Raw genomic sequence first — 27,244 nt, forward strand, 5'->3', positions numbered from 1 at the left:
TTGCATATCAAGCACATGCCCTAACCATTCTACTCTCTGAGAAGGAATTAAATTACCTTTATCTTCGGCCAATAAAAATCCAAACTCTACCAGGTTATTTCTTGTAAAGCCACTTGCATATTTATGCTCTATCATATTCTTCATTTCCACCAATACCATAATCCAAAAACATAATTATTTTCAGTCCTTTTGATCTAAGGAATGCTATTACAACTCTAAGAAGTTTAGTAAAAATATGACCGGCTGTTTTTATGCCGAATGGAAGCGAATTAAACATATAATAACACTGTTCGTTATTGTCTTGATAGCTAAATCCTAAATATTTTCTATGTTCATTTAATATATCAATGTGATGATATGCTCCTTTAATATCAAGTTAATAATAGGATTTTTTCTCAAACAAAGCTTCAGCAACTTTAAAGGGATCTTTTCACGCTTTGGTAAATTGACAAAATTGAAAAAAGTTGTTTCAGATCGTAAGTTTAGTTTTCGTTTTAGTTATGATATTTGTGAGGAAACAGTAACTGAACTGAACATAACCATGCTCTAATATAGCCATTATATGCATCTTTTGACGATTTTAAAACCTAAAAATTATAAAGCGTTGCAACGCGAAACGATTGAATAATTTGAGAGTTCTGTTTTTGTCGTTAAATTTTGTTAAACTACGAAGATTGCTTATATAAGGTATAAATACGTCATATCTGTATACTCGGCGGAATAGCTCAGTAGGCTAGAGCGTTTAACTTCAGGACTCTGGCAGGACTCCAGGGGTCACTGGTTCGAAACCTGCTCCGGGCAATGTTCTTTTCCTTTTTTTTATTTTTTTTTCTTGATTTTTTACTGGAGCTTTTACGATCCAATGTTTACATTTATCAATATAAAGCATTTAATGAATAAGTTAAAAAAATGCCAAAATCTGTGAAAAGGCCCCTTTAATATCTTCAAATTTTAGTTTAAACTGGTGCACGTGTGGATTAATATACCTACAATCTAGAACTAATCTTGGTTTCCCTTTCTTATTAAATGCTACTGTAAGCGGATTAACAATATGTGGAATAGCGTTACATCTCGAAACAACACCTTTCTCTAATAAAGCTTTTATTTCGCTTTCTACAAATACTGAATTTACTCTCGCAGAGTAATTGTTTCTCATCTGAGAATGTTCGGAAACAGTTTTACAAGGAAGCTTGTATCCGTCCTTACTACATCTAAAATGTACTTACTATCAGTAGCTTCTTGCCACTTGGCCACGTGTGCCTTCAGTCTACTTACCGGCGAACTTCCGGTATCAATCTCTGTAATTGGATCCTTTTGATCCATTTCAGTTTTTACAACTTTAAGTACGTTACCGTTTTCCGACAAAATCGGAACTACAATCTTTTGGATAGCGGTGTCTCAAACATAAAAATACTTTTCTTATTGTTTGAGTTGCTGCTGAACATTCAGCTGCTCCTTTCCAAAGACCCGGCTTTCCACAAGCGAAACATAGCCCTGGGCGTCTCAAGGACTGTTTCATCGACACCCCTTGGGTTGCATTGTTGGTTGCAACTACCGGCTTTCCGGTATGGCCAGTTGCGCGCGCCTCGGGATTTTTTTTCGATCTCTTCGCTTTCAACTTCTTGTTTGCCCGCGCCTCTGCCCTGTTCATCCGCTTTTCTTCTTCGGAGTCAGATGCTAGCGGGTTAGACTCGTATTCGCTCCACGAATCTCCAACCCAACTCTGATTCATCAGCCAATCTGACTAATTTCTGACGGTGAACAACCAGTGCTTTTACTTATGCTACTTTGTGTCGCGTTTCTTCGAAATTTCGATTTGCCAACAAATGTTCTACTTCCTCTAGCGCAAAATTTACTTGCGCATTGTGCTTAAATTGTTCTTCATTTGATATTTTTTAAACGATGATACGCCAGATACTATGCTCGAAATTTGATTTAATTGAGACACATTAGTTTTTGAACTTATATTTTCTACAATGCGTTCCATGTCATGAAGCAGCGAATTCTTGTGCTCTGCTTAAGAAGATTTCAACTTTTCATCGACACTATCGCTAATAAGATTGATGTGCTCCTCCATTTTTCGGTTCACGATGTTGCCACGTTGACGCCTTCGCTAGAACTGAAATCGAACGCTATTTATTTCTATAAATAGCCCTGCACAAACAAACTTGCAAAACCGGTTTGTTTTCTCATGTCCGTCAGGACAAAAGTACTCCGCTATACGATGTAACGCGGAGAACTAATAATTCTAACTTATCCGCTTTATAATCTTGAAGCAAGTTGCGTATCCTATGTGACTACGTATAATGAAAGCTATCTTTTGAAGACTTTTCTGTTTTAAAAGTGGGTTGTTAGTTATGTGCATGTTTGCATACTGTGAATACTGTGCGGGGAATGAAACATACCTTCAATCAGAGACGTAGATCTCTGCTTCAATAAAGCTTTTATATATATTAAAAAAGAACTTCAAAATACAAGAAATTTTTAAAGACCTATGTTTCTCTATTCCGAGATATGGATATCAATAAGCCCACTTGAAAAATGATGTTACAAGTGAACATAGGCAAGTTATTTGAAACCAAAGGATACATAAAGTCATTAGAAAATACATCTACAACTTTTTGAAAAAGTCCCAAATGTGGAAGGTAGGTTGTTAAGAGCATAAAAGGCGTACAGGACGACAGATGACATACAAAGTTGACAAACCTCTATTGTCGATCTGTTCATCATATTCGATTGGCGTGATTATTCACAATGTGCTGTGTGTTGTGCTGTGCCCTGTGCTGTTGTGCTGCTTCTAGTGGTATTTTTATGCTGTGTTTATTGGTTTTGTACTGTGTCTAGAGTTGTTGAACTGCGTGTAATGGTGTTTTACTGCGTGTAATGGTGTTTTACTGTTTGTAATGCAATCTCCACGCAGAAATGTCGTTGCTTGCTCTCACATACAATTTGCTATGCTGGTCCCAATCAAATCTCTGAACACTCCACAGAGGTTGTATGTAATGGTGTCGTTCTGTGTCTAGTGGTATTATTCGTGTCACGTGCTGTTACAAGCGTTTTTCGGCTTAGCTCTTTTACCCAGCTTTTCACCTTAAAGGGATCTTTTCACGGTTTGGTAAATTGACAAAATTGAAAAAAGTTGTTTCAGATTCGCAAATTTTCGTTTTAGTGATGATATTTGTGAGAAAAACAGTATTACTGAACATTTACCGTAGTCTAATATAGCCATTATATGTATCTTTTGACGATTTGAAAACCTAAAAATTATAAAGCGTTGCAACGCGAAACGATTGAATAATTTGGAGAGTTCTGTTGTTGTCGTTTAAATTTACGAAACTATGAAGATTGCGTATATAATGTATAAAATACTTACAACCGTGTATACACGGCGGAATAGCCGAGAGGGCTAATGCGTTTTTACTTCAGACTAACTCCAGGACTCCGGGGGTCACTGGTTTGAGTCATGGTACCGGTTTACTTTTTTTTTCCTTTTTTTAAATTTTATTCTTGATTTTTTACTGGAGCTTTTAAGATCCAATGTTTACATTTATCAATATAAAGCATTTAATGACAAACTTCAAAATATGATAAAATCTGTGAAAAGGCCCCTTTAAATGACCTTAACATAACGCGGGCAGATCCGACTTAATATATTGAAATGGGGTCTTTTTCATATGCGGCCAGCGCTGCGATAACCCAAGCATACACACCTCGTAGTCTGGTCAGGACAGAATACAAAGAATATATCAATAACGTGAAACATTTATTTATTTAAATACAATTCGATATGCTTCATCATGAAATCTTTTGATATTCTTACGCAGCCAGCGTTTCAAAGAGTTACGTATGAATCAGATAGAGTTAACGGTTAACACGTATGAAGAACGAGATATTTATATATCATCTTAATTATATTGCATAAAATGAGGTTATTATTAATATTTTTGCAAGTGTTTAATAATAAGATGTATTAATTCTAAAGTTGTGTGTTCATGCGCATGACGTAAATCAATCTACAGCGCTGCTGCCATTTTGAAAGTGAAGGAATTATTTTTGTGCGAAAAATGATTATTACTTTAACACTCAACATATTATGGACTAAACAAAAGGCACATACAAGTATTTAGAGTAATTGTACCCTTTACAACAACATCCTGCTAAAACTTGGCATTTTTTAGATCCGACGCAATTGCGACAATAATATAGTGGCATAGTTTCCTACGGGAATATTTCTCACAATTTTATGACATATACGGTCATGTACATTACCATGCTGGACAACCGTGCTGATCAAACAGAGCATCATTTTATTGCACTTGAATATGGTCCTTGTATGTGTTTTAATGAGACTATTCTTATTAACACTGGTAGAAAAAGTACCCGTTAAGGTTTGGAAATATGAATGCCCAATCGACTGGCTTCTAATATTTACGGAAAACTCCGAGCGGACCACGGTAATTATGTTAGCCTATGAACGATTGGACGATTTTGCAACGTCACATCGTCATTTGCGTCATTGACGTTATTGCCGTTAAAAACGCATTAAGCAATAAAAGAGAACAGACGCAACGACACATCGAGTAATATTCAAATAAACACAAATGTACGATATCGCACTTAATCAAGATACGCGAAATCTTTTCCAGCTTACCCCAGTTGGAAGGTATTTCGTCAGCCAAGGGGGGGGGGGGGGGGGGCTATCCAGCTTTTATGAACGACGTGATTATGCCTATGATAGCGAAACTTGCAGTAGAACTACACAAAGCGGGCGTATCATGCAGTGAGATGTACCCAACCGTACGACGGCGGGTGCAGAGCTACGTACTCGAAGAGGCTACAAAAGAAGGATTTCTATGCGCCAGGCCGCATCGCAAAATAAAACGTACGTTTTATCGTAAATCTTTGATAATATTCTGCGTTTACACTTCATATTCAATTCAAATGTATTGTGTCCGTTGATGTTCATTTGAGATCATAATAAGTTTTATTTTTAAAGACATATATTAAATAATTTAATATTAATTTCCTTATTTCATTTATCGATGAGGCTCCGAAAATCACATTTAGTTATGTGTTCATAATTGTATACCACTGATGCAACTGTGTCCGTTTTATCAGATTATGTTCAGAATTGGAAGTAACGGCTTACTCCCTGTTTGTAAAAACTTATTACTACCGTTGATCGTCGTTATTTTGAACACCGTTTATTCAAAGTCCTCGTCATTTCGAATTATTGTGTTTCCAGTTTTTCCTTCTTTATTAAATAAGAAAACTTAATGTTCAAGTTTAAGTCCGCTATTCCTAATTATCGCTATTTCAAACCCATTAGACCGGTTCTATCTCGAGTTATTATGGCTCCATTGGTGATTGCCAGCTCAGGTACAACTTAAAACTACCCCGGGTACTCAAAAGAATACTGCAAATTACCCAATGTACTAAAGTGTCGGGATGTGTGGTCGGGTGCCTTTAAGCGTATTTTCCGTAGCAATGCATATTGCAAATTTAAGAGTACTTTTTAGAAGTGTATGATTCGACAGCGACTAAAGGAGCATTCATATGCTTATTTTTTCAATTGGTAAATCAACGTTCTAATCGTCAAGTTCCAAGTTGATTTTCAACTCTACTGTCACAAACAATAGCTTTCCTCTTGATATCACGGAACAGTACAGAAAATTATTACAACTTGTAAAAAGTACAGTCAGTCTTAATCATATTTTACTGTATGTTACATATCACAAGGAAGTGATAATAAAGAAATACATTATGTGCATTCTATCAAACGTAATAGAGCACAGTGGTTGGAAACAGTCGCTTTATAATATTATATATATATCATTGTTACAGGGTGGTAAATGTTTAATATGCTATTTATATTTATGGACTATAAACCAAAATAAAAAGTGGATTATCTTACGCATACCACGTGGAGCAGTATGCTTGAAATGATAATTTCTATTTGTAATGTGTAAGTGTTTTTTTTTTAGATCCAAGCGACTTCGAAAAATTATTGGTATATGCTAGTCAAAGATCTTTTATAAATTATTTCATGTTTTGTTTCACATTTATTTTTAGATCGCCTTATTAATAATCTGTCATCATAATTACCTTGTGAGTACGTGAAAGGTCACTTTATTGAACAACCATAATGCAACGGTAAACGCATTCGTTTTATTATATCTCGACAGAATTCGAAACTGATCAGTTGACAAAAACGTCCGCAAGGCAAAGGGCAGTTGCATAGACTACAGCTGGATTTTGTTGTTTGTCCGAAAACGTACATATATTTATTCTACCATATGTACCGGTATTCAAAAATACAACAACGAACCTATTGAATAAAAAAAATAATTTCTCTGGACGTCAGTTGTTCGGATTGATCCGCAAACTTACATAAATCTTTCTTGTATAAGTCTCAGAAATATCGATGAGTGCTTAAAATATAAGAATTTCCGGGGTTTAAAGTTAATATTTATGATTATTACAGCATACAGGATTTTTATACCTTTCTGGTTATAATCAAAGCATTCAATTGCAGATCATCTACAAGATGCGGAACATTCGAAACAGCTTTACATAGCGACGTTTGCTGAAAAATTAGCGGTAAGTCATAGCACTTGCAAAAGGTTGAACCATGGCGGAAATGTTATTGCCCAAGCTGGTAGTGACACACGCTTGAGTAATGAAAATTCTTTATATGATGACAAGAGGTTGGCTGAAATCATGAGTCTCACTGATGATAAGAGCCTTACAGTTCACAAGGGCTGCACATATGACAAAGGCTGCCCAAATGACACGAGATGCACAGATGACATGAGCTGCACAGATGACAAAGGCTACAGTGATGACAATAGCCGCACGTATGATAAGGGCTGCACAGATGTAAAGGGCTGTACAGATTGCAAGAGCTGCACAGATGACAAGGGCTGCACAGATGACAAAGGCTACACATATTACAAGAGCTGCTCAGATGACAAAGGCTACAGTGATGACACTGGCCGCAGAGATGACAGTTGTTGCACAGATGTCAAGGGCTGCACAGATGACAAGAGCCGCACAGATGACAAGTGCTGCACAGATGACAAGAGCTGCACAGATGACAAAGGCTTCAGTGATGACCATGGCCGCACGGATGAAAAGGGCTGCACAGATGACAAGGGCTTCACAGATGACAAGAGCCACAGCGATGATAATGGTTGCACAGATGACAGGGGCTGCGCAGATGGCAAAGGCTTCATTGCTGACAAAGGCGGAAATAACGATGACAAGGGCTGCACATATGACAAGAACCTCCATGATGACAAGAGCCTCACTGCAGACAAAGGCCTCACTGATGACAAGGGGTGCACTGATGACAAGGGCTGCACCGATGACAAGGGAGGTACTGATGACATAGGCCCCACAGATAACAATGGTTGCAATAATGACAAGGGCTGTACTGATGACGATTGCTTCAATGATGATGTCAAGGGCCTTATTGATTACACGGGCTCCAATAGTGATGACAAGGCTCTCAATGGTGACAAAGGGTGCTATGATGTCAAAGACCGCCAGATTGAAAGGGGCCTCACTATTGACAAGGGCCTCACTGCTGGCACAGGATTCACTGATGACAAGGGCTGCAAGGACAACAAGGGCTGCACTGATGACAATGGCTGCACTGACCTCAAGGGCTGCAATTACGATGACTCACTGATGAGAAGGGCCGCTACGATGACAAGGGTTGTTATGATGATGACAAGAGCCTCACTTATGAAAAGGGCCGCAATCATTACAAGGGCTGCATTTACGATGGCAAGGGCCTCACAAGTGAAATGGTCTGCAATAATGATAACAAGGGCCTCACTGGTGCCATGGATTGCAATGATGATGACAAGGGTTTCACTAATTAAGGGCTGCAATTATTATGACATGGGCCTCAATAATGACAAGAGCCTAATAAATGACAAGGCTGCTTAGATGGTGCGTGCTGTATTGGTGATGATAAGGGCCTAACTTATGTGAAGGGATGCACTGATTGCAAGGGCATTACTAATGGCAAGGGCCGCAATGATAACATGGGCTGCACTGATGAAAATGGCTGCAATTATCAGGACGATGGACTTACTGATGACAAGGGCTGCAATTATGATGACAATGACCTCGCTGATGACAACGGCTGCAATGACAAGGGCCTCAATGATTAGAACGGTGGCATTGGTGATAACAAGGGCCTCACTAATGACAGCGGCAAAACTGATGACAACAGCCGTACAGATGATACGGGCTGCATTGATGATGGCAAGAGCCCCATTTATGTGAAGGAGTGTAATGATGGTAAAGCGAGTCATGGCATAATCTACACTGATGACAAAGGGCTTGAGTATGAATTAATCCTGGCTTATTACAAGAACCGCTCTGATGAAAACAACCTGCAGCCATTTAAGGAAGATGATACTACTAGTTTTATTGGCTTTACAAAGTAGAAGGCGTTGGGAAGAGGACGGTGATTCTTAAAAAGAACCCGTGTAGTTTTGAGGCGATTATGTTGCATTCGGAAGATTAAAGACTAACTCGCAACAATAATATGAAGACTGGTTTATAAGATTTAATTTAAAAGTTATTATGTAATTTAAATTAAGTTTAATTAACACAATTATCTTCATAATATTGCTGATATTATTTAATTAAACAAAACGAAGTATGTGCAAACACGTAAGTGAATTTGCATGGTTTGCAGTAACACAGGTGCCTGAGGAATGCAATTTCCTTTTTTGTTAACGTGCGATCTTAAAATACAAACATTCACACAACTTTTTGAACAGATTACTGCCGTCGAAATAAATCCGATTTTATTTTGAAATATGAGTTAATATATTCGGCCTTATGATGACATGGTGATGTGCTTATAACTATACAGAAACTTTATAAATAGATCTTTGCTAGTTGATAGGTATAATCTTTTGCTCATGTATTCCCTTCGAGAAGACGCATCAAGTATGCCAGATATTCATTGGATCTTAAGCTCTTTACCCATACCCTAATAGTTCTGAAAAAAAAAGATTGAACGTGATTTTTATCTCCGGAATCTTAGAGCGCGACACACGACATTCGATGCAACACACTGACCAACTGCACAATTTAACCCATTTGTTCCAATTTACGGTCGTAGATCAGTGAGACGTAAGGAATTGAAACTTGTGGTTCGCGCTCGACATTTAAAAATGACACTCAACAATGACCCACGAATTTTTTATTGCCATAACTTTGAGCGACAATGCCGTGTGTCGTTCATTTTTAGTAGTATCGTTGCGTGCTTTTGTATTTACAACAATACTGTTTAGGACTTTATTTTTTATTTCTGAATAAGTTTATCAAGGTTGATTACTAAGTAAAGCAGTATTCATTTTGAAGGATTTAAAGATTAATGTATGACATCTTAAGAACAACTTTTTTTGTGTTATACTAGTAACATGGTTGGTACCGAAAGCAAAATCCCAACTGAACATCTGAAACAAACACACGCGTTTGTATTCGAGTCAGTATAATCCTAATATTGGTTGGTTTAATACATTTTCAGAAATATATAATGAGTTTTGTCAGAACTATATGAAGAAATTAATAGTTAATGTACATTTTATAGGTCACCGTGGTGGAGCGGTTATGACGTTTATTAGCGACCGTGAGAAATTTCCCGTCAGTAGACCCAAATGAATAATTCCGAAGATTGCATTTCATAATTTGAGATAATGTTTCAAAAACTTTGGTTACGTGTATTATAGGGGATAACTGAAAAATCAGTTGTTAATGAGGCGTATTTCTTAATATGGCTGACTTTGATTGACTGATTTATGTTCACGCTTAACCTTTGAAGGCACTTTGTTCACTGAATAAACTTAGTTTTCATTTAGTTTATTATTATTTAATTCTCCATTCACTTCTTGATACAGGCGAGGTCTGTGTTTTAAAGGCGTATCGTTTCGTATTCTGTAGGCAATGACCCACTCATGTCCATGGGAGATATATCAGAGGATATATCACGTGATAGTCAAGATGGCGACGTCCGTGCTAAGGCAGGTTTTTCGCCGTTGTATACCCTTACTTGTATCAATTTTTAGAATGCCGCACACTTTCCAGCCTAAAAAGACAGTTTGTATGCAGCAATGTGAAATACATAAACATTACTGTATTGAAAAAGTTTGTGTTCTAAGCCAAGTTCCACGTGTATGTAGCATTCATCATCACGGTTATGCAGCACGCAACGTGAAACCTTGGCACCAATTTCAAACGTATTATAGGATTTATTATTAAATCTTAAGATATAGACACGAACTTGAAGAAAAACTGTCTTTTGTGCACGAAATATATTTTGCAAATGTATGTTAATTACTTGAGATACCAAAAAGAGTCCTTAACGGTGTGTTTACATTCTATCCAACCCGCGTTTACACCCCTGAAAACCCCGTTGATTCTGCACCCTGTACAAAAAACACAATTTTCTATCGATACATTGTGCTTAGAGGTTTCATTTGCATGAAGCAACGAGATTTTTTAAGAGCCGCTTCATGCGATAATGGGTTTTATGCCATATGCGGCCAGCGTAGCTATAGCCCAGCCCGTGCATCTCACATTAGGTCAGGATATACCTAATGAGACCACAAAACATAACGTGATTGTATAGCGGACAGTGCAGCTCCTGAAACTGCGCAATTTCGCAAAGTGGGATTGAGCTACGCTGGCCGAAACGCCATAAGATCCATTTTCGCATGACGCGACTCTGAAATTGTGATTTGAGTGTGTAGGACGAAAACTGTGTTTTATTAAAATATTAACATACCATATATTTTGATCGAGAATAAGTAAACTCATAATTAGCCATGTGGGACATGTATAAGGATATCTCCCATAGTATAATTTATACTTCCGAACACTATTATGTGGTTTGAATATACGCGCACTTTATAACACACATTCCATGCGGTGGATTGGCGATTAAGACGTGAAAAAACAACAACAACAATTAAACATTTGTTTTCAGTTGAATGTTTAAAAAAGTATGTTTCCTTACTTTATTTCAAAATCGGGATGTACGAAGAAAGCACTGCTTTGAAGATATGTCTTGTTTCTGCTGATGCCGATGAAGTTTCACTTTGTTTGCATTTGGAACCAAGGTTGGTTGACATGGTTTAAACTGTTCCGTAAGTGTTGCAGCGATTTTTTTTTCAGAATTGCGCTCTTTTCATCATTACGTTTTAAGTATAGTATGTCAAGCTAGCTATTTCGATATACACGTCAAACGGGCCGACCTTCAAACACGTGATACATTTATCAGGAAGAATGACAAGTGATAACATAATAACGATTTTATTACAACACAATTCAATGATGAAATGGAATTCACTTAACAAAACGTATAAAAGCAGCCCATGACAACACAGTTGCTATGGTGATGTGGACAGAACTGCTTCCCGAATAGGCGTGTCTTGAGGATGAGCCTCTAACCACTGTAAATGACATGGGTATATCAAGATATAAATGAGTCGTGTCTGAGAAAACTGGGCTTAATGCATGTGCGTAAAATGTCATCCCAGATTAGCCTGTGCAGTTCGCACAGGCTAATCAGGGACGATACTTTCCGCCTAAATTGGATTTTTGCGATAAGAAGAGACTTCATTTAAACGAAAAATGTCATAAAAGCGGAAAGTGTCGTCCCTGATAAGCCTGTGTGGACTGCACAGGCTAATCTGGGACGACACTTTACGCACATGCATTATGCCCAGTTTTCTCAGAACACGACTCAAATCATTTGGAAATAAACCACTTTCGTGGGCAAAGTTGTCATACGCTAAACTCGTACTATATCTATACGCGAGAAGTGTGCTGATGGCCCAAAGTAAATTAGTAAATGCAGTGTGTTAACGTATGCAAAAGATAAGCTAAACATGACATAAGGAACGCAAAAGACTTTATATTAAAACCATTAATGAACATACAAACAATTTTCACAACTTTTTGATTTTACCATTTTTCTAGTTTTGTGTGAACTCGGAAAACTCAAAATAACAGCCAGTTTTATTGTACGCTATAACCTTCCCAAACAAACCATGCAAACTAAAATCTACACAAAGGATTTAGTTTGATGTACTTTATTATTTGACCTGTAAACATGGACTTACTCATAGCGCCCCCTCTGTCGGTTATAATGCCCGGGGCCGGGGGAGGGACAGCTTTATAACGCGGAGACCCTAAAAAATTAAAATATCATACAACTGAACATAATTTATGTTTATATAAATTAAAATACAAAACCATAATTTGGTTACGTTAGCATTACGTTTCATTCCAAAGAGCCCACATGTTAAGATTGTTTATTTTATAAAAGTGTATACGGCGTCTGTGTTTAAGCCGCCTCGAGCTTGCCTTAAAATGCCTCCTTACCTGCAAGTGATGGCAGCAAACCCCTATGTCCCATATCATCAAAGGGACCGTCGTCTTCATCAAAGGAACCGTCGTCGTCATCAAAGGAACCGTCGTCGTCATCAAAAGGACCGTCGTCATCATCAAAGGGACCGTCGTCATCATCAAAGGGACCGTCGTCGTCATCAAAAGGACCGTCGTCATCATCAAAGGGACCGTCGTCATCATCAAAGGGACCGTAATCGACCATTGATACATCGTCAAACGGACCATCGATATCGTCATCCTTTGAATCATCGTCGCCGAATGGACCATCGTCATCGAAAGAATCGTCATCTATAATAAGGACATACAAACTATACTAATCAGATTTACGTGTTTGCAATATAAATACATTTTATTTCACTTTTTCATCAATAATGATAAGTATTGCCTCTAATACATTCAGGTTAAATGAAGTATACATTGTTGTAAGTGTATGAATTTTAGAAAAATAACCTAGATATACCCCTGCGGTAGAAAGCCCTGCTTCAACGGAATAAAAAACAACAGCACATGAACAAGCAATTGTGAATTTTAATATAGTTTTAAATTCAGTTTTACATATACCTGCAAGTGCCAACATGGCTGTGCCGTCTGAGCGCCTGAGCATCGACGACACGAGGTCAGAGCGTGACGCCATCAGCGCAGTAATCTTCTGCACGTCCCAGCCACATATTGGTTTCCCTAGAAATGAAATAAATAATTTGAAATACGTTACCTTTTTATTATAGTATTCATATGTGAGTGATAATTATTTGAGACATATACATATGATGAAACAGAGCTCACTGGTATTTATTCTTTGTTAAGCGCACACTTGAAATTTTGAAACCTACCAGACTGGGAAAAAACAAGTATTGCATAAAAACATATTTCTTTTACAGTATTTGATCTATACCTTATGAATGATCTCAAATTTTCTCTCAGACGGACAACTGAGGACATATGTTCGAGCTCTGTGAAAGCTGGGCATAATAAATGTGCGTAAAGTGTCGCCCCAGATGAGCCTGCACAGTCCACACAGGCTAATCAGGGACGACACTTTCCGCTTAAATGGTAGTTTTCGTTTAAAGGAACTCCTTTTTTACCGAAAATCTAGTTTAAGCGGAAAGTGTCGTCCCTGATAAGCCTGTATGGAGTGCGCAGGCTAATCTGGGACGACACTTTACGCACATTCATTATGCCCAGCTTTCACAGAGCTCGAACATATGTCCTCAGTTGTCCGTCTGAGAGAAAATTTGCCCAGTTTTCTCAGAACACGACTCATATGTTCGAGCTCCAACAATACACTGGTGGACGCATTACTAAAGCAAAGAACGAGTTCTAAAGACAACTCACGTCTGATGGCCAGTATTGTGGTGATAACCGACTGCTGGTCCGCGTTGCTCGTACAGCCGTCATACTCTCGTTTCATACACTGCAGCATGCTCGTATACTTACTGCAAAAACAGTGGATACTATTACAATAATTGTGTGGATATATGGAATACCCGAGGAACAATAAATGCGTCCAGCAGCTATGCTAAATGTATTAGCGATAAAACGTTTCGTGAACCAACATCCACCAACGCATTTGGTTATTATCTTCCTTATTTATCATTTGTATTTAAGAAAAGCGCGTTTAGGTATGAATCATTTTTTATTCTAGTGTTTCCTGTGTTGTTCCAATACTTAACTCAGTTGAATTAAGAAATTCGTGTCATATTTGAAAAACAAAAACGCAACGTACTGCAATAAGCGTGAACAAGTGTCCGAAAAAGGACGATGAAGATGACACAAATGACTTACTCGCACGTTTGTAACATGGAGGCGGTGGAGTAGCAGTCTTTAGGCTTACACGCCCCCTCGGTACCCTGTAGTCCCCCTGCAATACAGATCATGCACTAAACCGCCTTCCTGTTCCTGGGCCTCGCTCTGAGAAAAAAAACGGGACTTGATGCATGTGCGTACTTGCTGAGTTGGGTGGACGATTTCCGCTCTTATTGTGTGTTTTTTAAGAAAGTCTCTTCTAAACGAAAATTCAGTCTACGCGGAAAGTGTAATCTCTTGTTGGCCTGTGCGGACTTCTCGGGCTAATTTGGGACAACATTTTGAGCTCATGCATTAAATCCCGTTTTCACAGAGCGCGGCTGATATGCGATTTTGTTTTCAAGAAAACGTTTTGAACAGATGTTAATTCTATATTATATAATATTATTATTTTTGTAATAAAGTATTAAATACTTTTCAGTTATTTAATTTTAATGAATTTTGTATCATTATTAAAACTATATACTCGTGATCTCCATATACGCATATGGTACTTAATTTTTTTATTTAAGAAAACTGTGATGTACTTGTTATGTTTAAGATAACTGTCTTTAAAAAAAAATTAACATCTAGATTCAAACAAATAACTGTAGGTAAAATACGAATCTGGACAATATTTCAAAGACAAACGTGAACATATAAGTGGAATAAAATTTATTAAATTCGCTAAACACATTACGTACCAAGTAGAAGTAAAACAAATAACGGTCCCATTTCTTAAGGAACTCCTCGCTTGTCCTAGCCACAATCCGCACAGCTTCACTAGATTTGTTTAATAGTAAATGTATGTCTCCAAATAATAAGATTTGATGAATTCGATTACCTTAATGGACTTACGGAACTAGAAATACGTCCATTTATATATTATTGTACATCTGATGACACGCGTCGCTATTGCGCGGCAAACGAGGCCCAACAAGATGCATTCATCTTTGCTCAAGACATTCATATTTTTAATAATTCTAACATAGACTGCTTACTGTGTACTAGACTTAAGTAACGTTTTTCGTGCAAACTTTTCTCGGCAAAAGTTGTATATTTACGTCCAAACATCTTGTTTTATTGTTGTACTTTAAAGGGGGGTGGGTGGTGGGTAAAAATCAATTGAAGTCAACATTATTGGGATATATATATTTAAGAATGCAATGGTGCGGATGATATTTTACGTGGACATTAACGGGCCTCCTACCTATAAATTATAGATGGCATGAGTCGCACTTACAATCAGCTATTATTGTGTATTGGTAAACAGTGTGATCGATTCCCTATCAGGTGTCACATGTAGTGATCGATTGCATGACGTTCGATCGATTTAAATTTTAAAACCCTGCAGCAATAGCAGCCACAGAGAAAAACGACACTTTACGACGTACTTTCAACGTTGATTTAAATAACCATTCTTTGACTTTGATCAAGATTACACGAAACGGCATTAGAAATCTTTCAAATAATGGAAATACGGTTTTGTCACCGTTTAGCAAGGATAATATTATCATGATCAATTTTCTAATGGACAAGATTAGGAACCATGAAAATTATAAGAACGTTAAACTCGCTTTTGATATGCGACCAACTGCTGCACATACACAAATATTGCTTATTACAAAGTACTGAATATTGGTTTTATCTTTTTTTCAGAAAAGTCACTGAATCAATTCGAAATTAGACACATGCATAGCGATCTTCTAGAGCTCTCTCATAATATACAGTTCAGTCATTGCGAAAATATCGTATATTTTAAATTATAAACATTTTGTGTTATCTACGTCTCTGATAAAGGTTCGCGAGGATTGGATAAATGGCCGAAAAATGTTTTCATTGCACTCACTTAATCTAATATCAAGTATTGGTAAAAACTTATCTTATTTAGGTTTTTGGCTGAATATAAAATGTGATAAAAACAATCGGAATACCTGCGACGTTACAAGTTTATTTACAGCAATATATGTATATATTCAAATGTATAACTTTGTTACTCGATTTTTTTTTATCTGGTCGTTTAGAAAATAACCAGCTGATACTGTTTATTCTAATTGGGATTTCACACTGAAACTCATATAAGTACATACAAGAGCTTGTCACCAAATGACAAATATAAATATAATTTAAAATTATAAATAAATTAAAAAACAACCAAAAAAAAAACAACAAAATAATAAAGAGAGATAATTAAAAAAAACTACGGCAGAAAGAGTCATGGTTCATGTTAACTGCACTTCTCCTACTTGTCATCTGTTTATATTTCTAGTTTCAAGTTAATCCCTTCAGTAGATTTAGAGTTATGCTCCGGACAAAACATCACTTTGAAATTATATAAAAGGGGATATAATTAAAAAACTAAGGTAGATAGAGTTATGGTTCTTGGTCACTGCAATTCTCCTAGTTGTCATCTGTTTATATTTCAAGTTTCAAGTAAATCCCTTCAGTAGATTAAGAGTTATGCTCCGGACAAAAATTTACTTTGAAATTATATTAAAGGGGAGATAATTAAAAAACTAAGGTAGATAGAGTTATGGTTCTTGGTCACTGCACTTTTTCTAGTTGCCATCTGTTTATATTTCAAGTATATCCCTTCAGTAGATTTAGTGTTAAGCTCCAGACAAAAATTAACTTTGAAATTATATAAAAGGGGAGATAATTCAAAAACTAAGGTAGATAGAGTTATGGTTCTTGGTCACTGCAATTCTCCTAGTTGTCATCTGTTTATATTTCAAGTTTCAAGTAAATCCCTTCAGTAGATTAAGAGTTATGCTCCGGACAAAAATTTACTTTGAAATTATATTAAAGGGGAGATAATTAAAAAACTAAGGTAGATAGAGTTATGGTTCTTGGTCACTGCACTTTTTCCAGTTGCCATCTGTTTATATTTCAAGTATATCCCTTCAGTTTATTTAGTGTTAAGCTCCAGACAAAAATTAACTTTGAAATTATATAAAAGGGGAGATAATTCAAAAACTAAGGTAGATAGAGTTATGGTTCTTGGTCACTGCATTTCTCCTAGTTGCCATCTGTTTATATTTTAAGTTTTAAGTAAATCCCTTCAGTAGATTTAGAGTTATGGTCCGGACAAAGTTTCGGACGGAAGGACGGATGCACAGACGGACGGAGACTATTACTAAATCCCCGCCGAAATTTTTTCGGAAATAACAAGGTAAGTTAGTGGTTCATAATAAACACAAAAGTATATATATATCCATTCATCTATTTACAAATATACACACAGTATTATACTCAACAGAAATGCATACAATAAATCAAAGAGCTATCAATTAAAATAATTACTGGAAGATTTTTGAATTAATTCAGTTTATTACTTGATACCGTGTTTAAAGTAAATGCATAAATGCCACACCATTTAACCACAAATAAGGTACATGAACAACAAAAAACTTAATTTGAGTTGTGCACATATCTGTCATAAATAACACAAATATATCACAGACCATACATATTACATACACAACGTTTCAAAATTACAAATTAATCATGATTTTTCAGCTGTCACTCATCTGCCATTCAAAATGCGTAAAGACCACTTTATCAGTACATCTGTGTTTGATTTGAAAACCACACTCCAGCTGCCCACTGTTGTCACTGTCAACACTACAAACAGCTGACACTGACTGCACTCATAAAGCTGAAATTCGGTTAATTCGTGCACTGCAAATTTGTTACGTACAAATAAAATTTAAACGATGCTTCTGTAAATTTTTAACATATACATATATTTTACTCAACCACAATTTGAGCTTGTTCATGATTAGAAACCTCAAATTTAACTTGGCAACTTAAGTCTAACACTGGCTTTAATGTAAGAATATTATTACAATACTGGTATAAATAAATCTAAATGTATTTTACTTCGGCAAATGAGTTGAAACAAGAGGCCCATGAGGGCCTGAATCGCACTACTGCTGTAAACACTGTGCAAGTTTGGAAAGAATAAGCTGGAAACAAGTGTACTTAATCGCGCAAACAAGGATAATTTTCTCAAATTCAAGGGGAGATTATTGTGTACTTATTTTTCCGATACTGCTCATATTCAATAGGGTTCAAGTCCTAATTGATATAAAGATACTGTGCAAATTTGGAAATAATTGGATGAAAACTGTGGAATTAATTGCGTAAACAAGCAGGATTTCAAAATTTTTTCATATTCAAGGGGAAGTCATTCTGGACTTATTGCTTCGATATTGCTCTTTTTAAAAAAGGGTTTGAGTCCTCATTGAAACAAAGACACTGTGCAAGTTTGCCAAGAATTGGATGAAAATTATGAACTTTATCACATAAAAAAACTGAATGTTCATTTTTTTTCTCAAATTCAAGGGGAGATAATTCTGGACTTATAACTCCGATATTGCTTATTTTCAATAGGGTTTGAATCATCATTCATATAAAGACACTGTGCAAGTTGGGAAATAATTGGATGAAAACTGTGGACTTAATTGCGTAAACAAGCCTTATTTCACAATTTTCTCAAATTCAAGGGGAGATCATTCTGGACATTTTACTCTGATGTAACCCATTTTCTTTAAGATTCGAGTCCTCATTAATATAAAGACACTGAAAAAGTTTGAAAAGAATCGGATGAAAACTGTGGACTTTATCGCGTAAACAAGAAAAAGTCTAACGCACGCACGGATGGACGGACGACGGAAACCACGCCATCGGCCAGTAGAGCTAAATATGAACGGTTTCCTGCTAAAAATAATATTTCTTTTATTGAAAAATAAAACTTAAGAAATATTGAACAAACACAAATCAGTTAAACAATTAAAACATGTAAACTTGTACATTTCATGTTGAGTTTACGTTTTTGCTTAAAGCTGCATACCAATGTAAACTAATGAAGTTGTATATTTACAAGCAGATCTCTGTCATATAAAGAGCTTAATGCAGGGCTTTCATTTACTTTTGAAAAATGGATGTTAAAACTCCCTAGCCCTTAGTTTTTAGATTTAACAGTATAATGTGACATGTACAAAACAATTTTTAATGTCTAATACTAATAAAAGAAATGTATTGCTATCACAGCCATATTTTCACCCTCTGTAGAAATTTTCCAGGTCAACTCTTTAATTTAATTTATTATAATAACCTGAGCTAGTCTTTTGCGGAGGAAATTTTGGAAATCCTAACTTTTAATTTTAAGCTGCGGATATTAGTACTTCCGTGTATGCTTTTACATTGGTTCTAAATATTGAAATACTGAGAAAAACAATGGGAGCAAAAAATACCCCAACGCTTCCATGAATGTAAGCCCTGTTGAAAAGCACTATCCCTGCTGCCCATCCCCACCCCACCACACATCCACACTTTCACCCCCCCCTCAACCCCACCATTACAGATCCCCTGCCTCATCTTTTGGGCTTGGTCTTTGGCACAGCCAGGTGTGAGGTGGTGCCAGTCCGTGACTTCTTTCGCTCCTCCTCTGCCAGCACAGTGGCGATGTAGCGCTGCTGCTTCTTCTCAATGTCAGACTCGCTGACCTCCTTGCGGTACAAGAGCTCCTGTTCCTTCAGCCTGCGCTCCAGGCCTGCGATCTCGCTGTCCTTGGCACTCAACACTGCCTCCTGCTGTTCACAGTGACGTGCCATCTCTGGTAGGTGAGAAAATAGTTTTTAGAGAAGATTTATTAACACCAATATAAACATGATCATGTTTTAAACCTATTTATTTTTGCGTGATTGCATCAAAAGCCTAAGGGTTATTGAATCGCTATAGAGCCCAGAACTTTGTGTCTTTGGGGGAGATCTGAAGAACTCTCCCATAGTGGGGATAAAACCCGTGACTTCCAGGTCTCTAGGGGAACACCATATCCACTATGCTTGGGCAACCTTTAATGAAACATATAATGAATCAAATTAAAAGTAAACAACCGTTTTCATGTAATATAGGAATTTAAGGATACTTGAACCTAGTCAGATAACATATAACACATGACATACAGTTCAGTGTTTACATTATATTTGGAGTAGGCTGATGCCTCACCAATGTGCTGACATTCTTATATCTACCGCCACCAACACCTCCACCTTCTTGTAGGTGACTTTATGGAATGTATACTATACCTGATTGGCCACATTGACCCAAGAGACAAATACCTACTTTGTATAGAAGCTCAAAAATAAGTAATAGTCAAAACATCATTATCTGACCGATGCCAGCATGTATCTTTGCTTGTCGCAGATTAGCCTGTGCTGTCTGCACATACTAATCAGGGAAAACACTTTCCGCTTTTATTGTATTTTTGGTTTAAACAAAGTGTCTTCTTAGTGTGGCTAGATGGTGAAAAGTGTGCAGCAAGTCAGTGACTTAAACCCGGTACCCCCTGCTTAAACAAGCTAGCGCTCTGCCTAGTGAGCTAACCTGGCAGCTAACACATCTTATCAAAAATCCTGCTTAAGTTTGGTACCGTGACATTCTCCTCTGCGAAGTAAGAATTGGTCCTGGAATTCCAGTCACAGGGAACCGTGAATTACTGATTCCAACGAATCCATGGGCAGGTTCTATGGAGAAACCACGAAAATCCAGTTCGGGCGGAAAGTGTCGTTTAACCCCATTTCCCAGATTGATACTCATATAAGTCAACTATGAAGGCCTATAGGAATGTGTGACCTACTATGAAGGCCTATAGGAATGTGTGACCTACCAGAACACTTGGACTGAAGCTTCATTGTCTTGGCAGTCTCTTGCATGGTCTTGCTCTTCAATGATCCACTTCTTGAATACAAAGAGTTACATGTACAGTTAACAAATGCACCATATGGTTAACGTGTATACTTATGGGTACCGGTAATAAGACAATTAATAATAAATTTTTGCCGGTAATAAGATTACAGGTAATATCACTAACGCAAAATTCTGTAATTTTGAATTCAAACTTAGTTGAAACAATAACATCTTTGGCCACAAGCAGGTAAAACAAGCAAATTCGTTGAATTGATATACTAATACCCCGCCAAATAAATTGTGTTTATGTACCGGTATGGGTGCAAATCCCTTGATATACGGTATAATCATAAAAAATAATTAAGTGTAGGGAAATAGTATTTTATGCATTGCAATTCTCCTCATTTATATCTATACACCTATGAAGTTTCATCTTGAAATCTTGTAACATACATGTATCGGAGATATAGCCTTGAAAAGTTACATCACACAAAACAACAAAGGGGAATAACTCTTAGTTAAGAAAGTGTAGGGTTATGGTTTTTGTGCATGGCACTTCTTCCAATTGATTTCCACACATTAATGAAGTTTAATGTTGAAATGTTGTATCATATCTGAGATATCGCCCTGAAAAGTTCTATCATACAAAAACATCAAAGGGCAATTACTCTTATTTAAAAAAGTAGGGTTATGGTTCTTAAGCATGGCAATTCTACTCATTAAAATCAATACACTCATGAAGTTTTATGTTGAAGTCTTGCATGGTATCTGAGATATAGCACTGAAAAGTTACATCAAATAAGAGCAATTACTCTTATAAAAGAAAATGTAAGGTTATGGTTCTTGTGCATGATATTGATATCTATACACAAATGAAGTTTCATGTTGATATCTTATATAGTTTTTTGAGATTGAGATCTAAAACGTTTTGTGACAAATGGACTAACGAAGGGAAAATGCCAATTCTAAATCCCTCTGCCATTGGTAGAGGATAAAAATAAATACTTGCTAGGAAAAGACAAATACTAGTATGTGTCATTGTCAAGTGCTTATTCCTACTCACTGTTTCTCGTAGTGTGCCTTCTGCTGCAGCAGCTGTTCCTGCAGATTGTTTACCTCGGCCACTGCCTGCTCCAGCTTACCCAGGGCCTCCTGCAGACGAACATGAGTAGCTGCATGCTCCACCTTCTCATCCTGAAAGACATAGAGATTTGGCTTGGGCTTTACCCTTTCCCGCTCAGAAGAAAATTGAAAATGGCCATATGCAACCAGAATACATTCTGTTGCAGTCTTTTGTGGTTTTATACTGTTTGCTACTCCTTAGTTTACAATGGTTGGAAATGAAACCTTTAAAACTTGAAACAAGTAAGCAGATCTTAAATTTAATTTGATTTCCTAGGGACTACACATGTGTCAAAGTATGTAGTTGAGCGGTAAAGGGTAAACACATGTGTGAAAGTATGTTTCTGAGGGGTAAAGGGTAAACACATGTGTGAAAGTATGTATCTGAGGGGTAAAGGGTAAACACATGTGTGAAAGTATGTATCTGAGCAGTAAAGAGTAAACACATGTGTGAAAGTATGTATCTGAGCAGTAAAGGGTAAACACATGTGTGAAAGTATGTATCTGAGCAGTAAAGGGTAAACACATGTGTGAAAGTGCAATGAAAGATTATGGCCTTAACACTATAGGCCTCCTGTAGACATGGCTTTTGCAATTCTTCATGCATCTACGTATATTGTTTCCCGTCATTTTTGGAGATATATTACGTATGTGCAAGACATGTCCACATACCGTAGGTAACTTACACAATTTTTGGAAGATAGGTTCAATGGGTGTTAAGTACATTACCAACAAATTGTTAAATGTTTGCAAACATGAACAGATTTGAAGACAGAAACTGAAATTTTGAAAAATCTTCATAAATAAATGGATGACAGAAATTCAAGAAGTTATGAAGTCTGTTTACATGAATGTGAAGTTAACATAAAGCCTTCTGTTATCCGAAAATTCTTCAAATGATCTGATGTCATAGCTGTGATATGTTTGTATTTAAATGCATTTAAAAAATTATACTTGTCATTATTCTTCTCTAGTATTCTGAATTATTATTATGAACTGTTTGAATTAACTTCCCCCACTAATCCATTTAAATTATAGAGTATATTTAACTACATAAATTATTAACTAAGTATATCTGTACTTCACATTGTTTGTTGTAAGCATACATACTTGTACACACTTAGTTGAAATAAATGTCTGAAGCCAATGCTTGCAAGCAGTGCCAATGAGTGTATTACTCCATGTTTTCTGACATCACACCCTCAAAAAAAAATACAAAAAAATACACAACCTTAGCTTGCTTTTTGATATCTCTTATGAAGAGTTCCTAAAATGTTCAGCAGATATCTATATGTATTTTTAATATTACCCTGTAATTTTGCTATGAATTTATATATTACCTCCAACTGTCTAACTGCTGAGTCATATTGATCCCTGGGTACATAATCACTTCTCAAACTTTCCTGAAATATATACATGCATTTAAATAAAATACAAGTTCATTCTTTTTTGATGCAATCATTTCAGATGTTTGGAAATCTTTCGTGATAAACTGAATTGCAGAAAACTATAAAGAGTCTAGCATAATTACTGAAAAACAAAGCAAGTCTCAATCAGATTTCCTAACATGAGTGTGGAACTATATAACATTTACATTTATATTGTTTTTTTTTTTAATAAACTTATTTACCTTTCTATACAACTGTTTGAACAAATATTACAGAAATATATTGTAACATATTACCTGAAGTGAGGACAACTCTGTATCGTATTGTTCCCTCGGTACAAAGTTACCCTTTAAAGTCTCATTTTGCAAGTTCACCTGCAATACAATTATTTGGCAATGATAAACGTAAATGCCTACGATCATACACATAACCATTGTTCCTTTATATAGGGCCACTTATGAACTTTATATCGTCAATTAACACTATTTTGCAGTCAGTCAAACATTTAACTTTGAGGTCTTTATTACCAAATAAAGGCAAAATAATTAAAAGATCAGACTTTTGTTACTAAAGACTAGGATGGAACCATAACAAACCTGATATTATTTCCTAAGATTTTGTCCAGTCTTTGTTATGATACGAAACACTCCATATGGTAGAAATATAGACATAATTCATTTGACCTTCTTGTATTTGACATGATAGCATCAACACACTATTTCAAACTGAATATATTTACAAGAACATCCAAGCATAGTATGTGCATAATTGTTTAAACAAAACCCACCTTTATGAACAAAATTTTAGTCATAAAATAGCAGTCAGTTCACTTAGCCTCACTTTTCTTTAGTAAGAGCCTCACTTTTCTTTAGTAAGCTGGTTTACCAGTTATGTCTGTCCAGACTGTTAAATTGGTACAGAATTGATATTCAATTGTTCACTTATATTGACAAGGTAGAACTGCACAGCAATTTTTTAAAGTTTAAATAAAAAATTATACAATACTTGCTGGTCATTAACTATTATAACTATGATTTTTTGCATGATATTCTATTTTCAACTGAAACAAGGTCATTAATACTGGCATTGTTTTTATTTTAATCACAACACTCTTAATTACATGTAGACATATGTTTGAAGGTTAATGTTAAGTTTTAACACATGTGATATATGAATTATTAGCTCAGGAATTTCATATCCTCATCAACATCTTTTACTATTTTTTTGTTTGGTTGGGTTTTATTCCACTTTTAAATCAGCAAAGTTAGACTCAATTCATCACTAGACAAAAGATGTGTTCGTCAGAAACACAATGCCCCATATTGCGCCGCTTTGATTTTTTTTCTTTTGACCTTTGACCTTGAAGGATGACCTTGACCTTAAACTTCCACCACTCAAAATGTGCAGCTTCATGAGAACGCCGATTTGAGTTTTTTTTTTTACCTTTGACCTTGAAGGATGACCTTGACCTTGAACTTCCACCACTCAAAATGTGACGCTTTATGAGAACGCCCCTTTGAATTTTTTTTTGACCTTTGACCTTGAAGGATGACCTTGACCTTGAACTTCCACCACTCAAAATGTGCAGCTTCATGAGATACACATGCATACCAAATATCAAGTTGCTATCTTTAATATTGAAAAAGTTATGGCAAATGTTAAAGTTTTCGGACTGACAGACGCCATATATTAGACATTTGACCTTGAAGGATGACCTTGACCTTCACCTTTCACCACTCAAAATATGCAGCTCCATGAGATGCACATGCATGCCAAATATCAAGTTGCTATCTTCAATATTGAACAAGTTATTGCCATTAAAGTTTTCGGACGGACGGACAGACTAACATACTGACTGACACACTGACGGACAGTTCAGCTGCTATATGCCACCCTACGGAGGCATAAAAATAGCATTTTAAGGACAAATGTGTTGTTGATAAAAGTATACTTTTAAACCTGTTCCAAAGACAAAGAAATCTTACAGGACATGAGGTCCGTTAACTTATATAACATTTATCGGACCTCATCCTTCTTTAACCAAACAAAAAAAAAACACCATTTATAGAGTTTATTTTTATTATTATGATGTTCACAATGTTGATAATTCTAAAAACAATAAAATAACAACTTTATTTAAACCTGATCTTACAAACATATGGTAAAAAATATTTTAAACCAAGTTTTACATTTCTTTTTTTTTGTTGGAAATAATGTCTGAATTTTTTGGACATATTATCTGACCTCAGCAAATTTTATCAGATATGTCGGATTTGTTTCGCATGGGTTGAGTATCGTGTTAATCCAGTACAATTTTTTTTTAGAAATAAATGCAATTACTGTTATCTGAAGAATGGATTGACAAAAACTTATTGTTTAATTTAAATGATGATGATTTAAGTCCAAGCCAAAAAAATGTATTATCTGCGACAATGCAGGTAAACAAGAGACAAAGGCTACCAACATGCTAGCTAAAGAAACTTCAGCGTACAGTTTATATAGTATTGACAGACCTGTACGCTGAAGCTAACCCCGTATCGAAAGTCAACCAGAGTCGTAACATATTTATGTCACGCTATAAATCAAAGAAAGCTCATTTTCTTGGATACATTTCTACTTATATTGGTGAATGGATATAAATTACTGCATCGAGGAATATTTTAAGGTTAAAATGTTTCAAATGCATCTTACAATAGATGAAAATAACTCTCATCAGTCTGAAATTCACAATTTTGACGCCATTGTCGCTTTGTCACGTGACGAGTTTTCATTTGGATACTTTCGGATAAACCTTGACATTTTATGCTGAAATTGTAAACATTACTTTCGTTTTCTGAAATCTATTATTTGTGATTAACAACTTACGTCTGGTGGATTATAAGACTGATTTCATTGTGAATCAGGTAGTTTTATATAATATTTACTTTGACTTTGTATTGGCACTACAATTTGTTTACAAAATAAGCCAGAATAATTAAAATACCGGGAAATGTCATTCTGAATTTGAAAACACCTGAGCACATGGTTTGTTACTAAAAATAGAAATAACGTCATATGACCGTGAAATCTCGGGAGATTCGCATTTCAAGAAAGTCTGTCAGATCGCTGTTTTTCTCGATATGTAAGAGCAGAATAGATACATTTTTAATGTTTAAGATAGTTTTTTGTGAAAGAATATATCAGTTAAATGTGAAAAATGTCAATCTTTCCAATCAAGTGGTTGATTTGGGCCAACAACTGCATTTAAAAGCTGTTTTGGACCGGTCTTTGTTAACTGTCAACTTTTCGGGAATTTCTGGTTGACTTTCCTAATGGGGTTGGTCCATAACTATAAAGTCGCGCCAGTAAAAAATCATAAAAAGCGACATTTAAAGTTATGGAAGCCAGAACTACCAACATGCCAAAAACGTAGATTAACATAACTTATTGCGCCTTTAGCACATAGATTAAACTTGAGCGTTTTAATATACATGTATGTGTATGTCCCAGACACTGATTACATTTTATGAAGGTCGGAAGAACGGATAAGACTTTGTTTTCTCAGTTGACGATTGTCGTGTTCAGACATGCCAAAGATCGACATATTAACACTGAATGGACAACACAAACATAACATTGCATTACACTTTCTTGCAAGCGTGCGACTCTGGCCTTCTGTATGGACACCAAATCTTGAAGCTGTTTTTGCACTATGAGGTGAGAAGGCATATTTTCATACTCGGTAGAATTGTCGTCGCTGTCGTTATCGTCCATATTATTTGGCAAATTTAGTAATAAGGGAGGTAACTCTTGTAGTTTGAAGTGTGGCACGGGAGACA

General features: G+C 36.1%; 3 protein-coding genes across 3 annotated transcripts in view; all 3 read right to left on the minus strand.

Moving 5' to 3' along the window:
• The window catches only part of LOC127859356 (uncharacterized), a 181,739-nt gene that overhangs the window by 120,314 nt on the left and 34,181 nt on the right, over positions 1-27,244 (minus strand). The gene's annotated exons all lie outside the window — the stretch shown is intronic.
• On the minus strand, positions 11,374-14,334 carry LOC127859806 (uncharacterized). Its single transcript, XM_052397311.1, has 6 exons — positions 14,224-14,334; positions 13,774-13,874; positions 13,003-13,119; positions 12,415-12,729; positions 12,153-12,221; positions 11,374-11,480 (listed from the first exon to the last, which is right to left on the minus strand). The coding sequence occupies exons 1-6, from the start codon at positions 14,313-14,315 to the stop codon at positions 11,374-11,376; spliced, it is 801 nt and encodes a 266-aa protein (XP_052253271.1). The 5' UTR covers positions 14,316-14,334.
• On the minus strand, positions 19,584-27,207 carry LOC127859358 (cyclic nucleotide-gated cation channel beta-3-like). Its single transcript, XM_052396714.1, has 6 exons — positions 27,051-27,207; positions 23,723-23,800; positions 23,379-23,441; positions 21,980-22,110; positions 20,897-20,967; positions 19,584-19,843 (listed from the first exon to the last, which is right to left on the minus strand). The coding sequence occupies exons 1-6, from the start codon at positions 27,177-27,179 to the stop codon at positions 19,602-19,604; spliced, it is 714 nt and encodes a 237-aa protein (XP_052252674.1). The 5' UTR covers positions 27,180-27,207; the 3' UTR covers positions 19,584-19,601.

Source organism: Dreissena polymorpha, chromosome 15, assembly GCF_020536995.1.
Source record: "Dreissena polymorpha isolate Duluth1 chromosome 15, UMN_Dpol_1.0, whole genome shotgun sequence".
Classification (NCBI taxonomy): Eukaryota; Metazoa; Mollusca; class Bivalvia; order Myida; family Dreissenidae; genus Dreissena; species Dreissena polymorpha.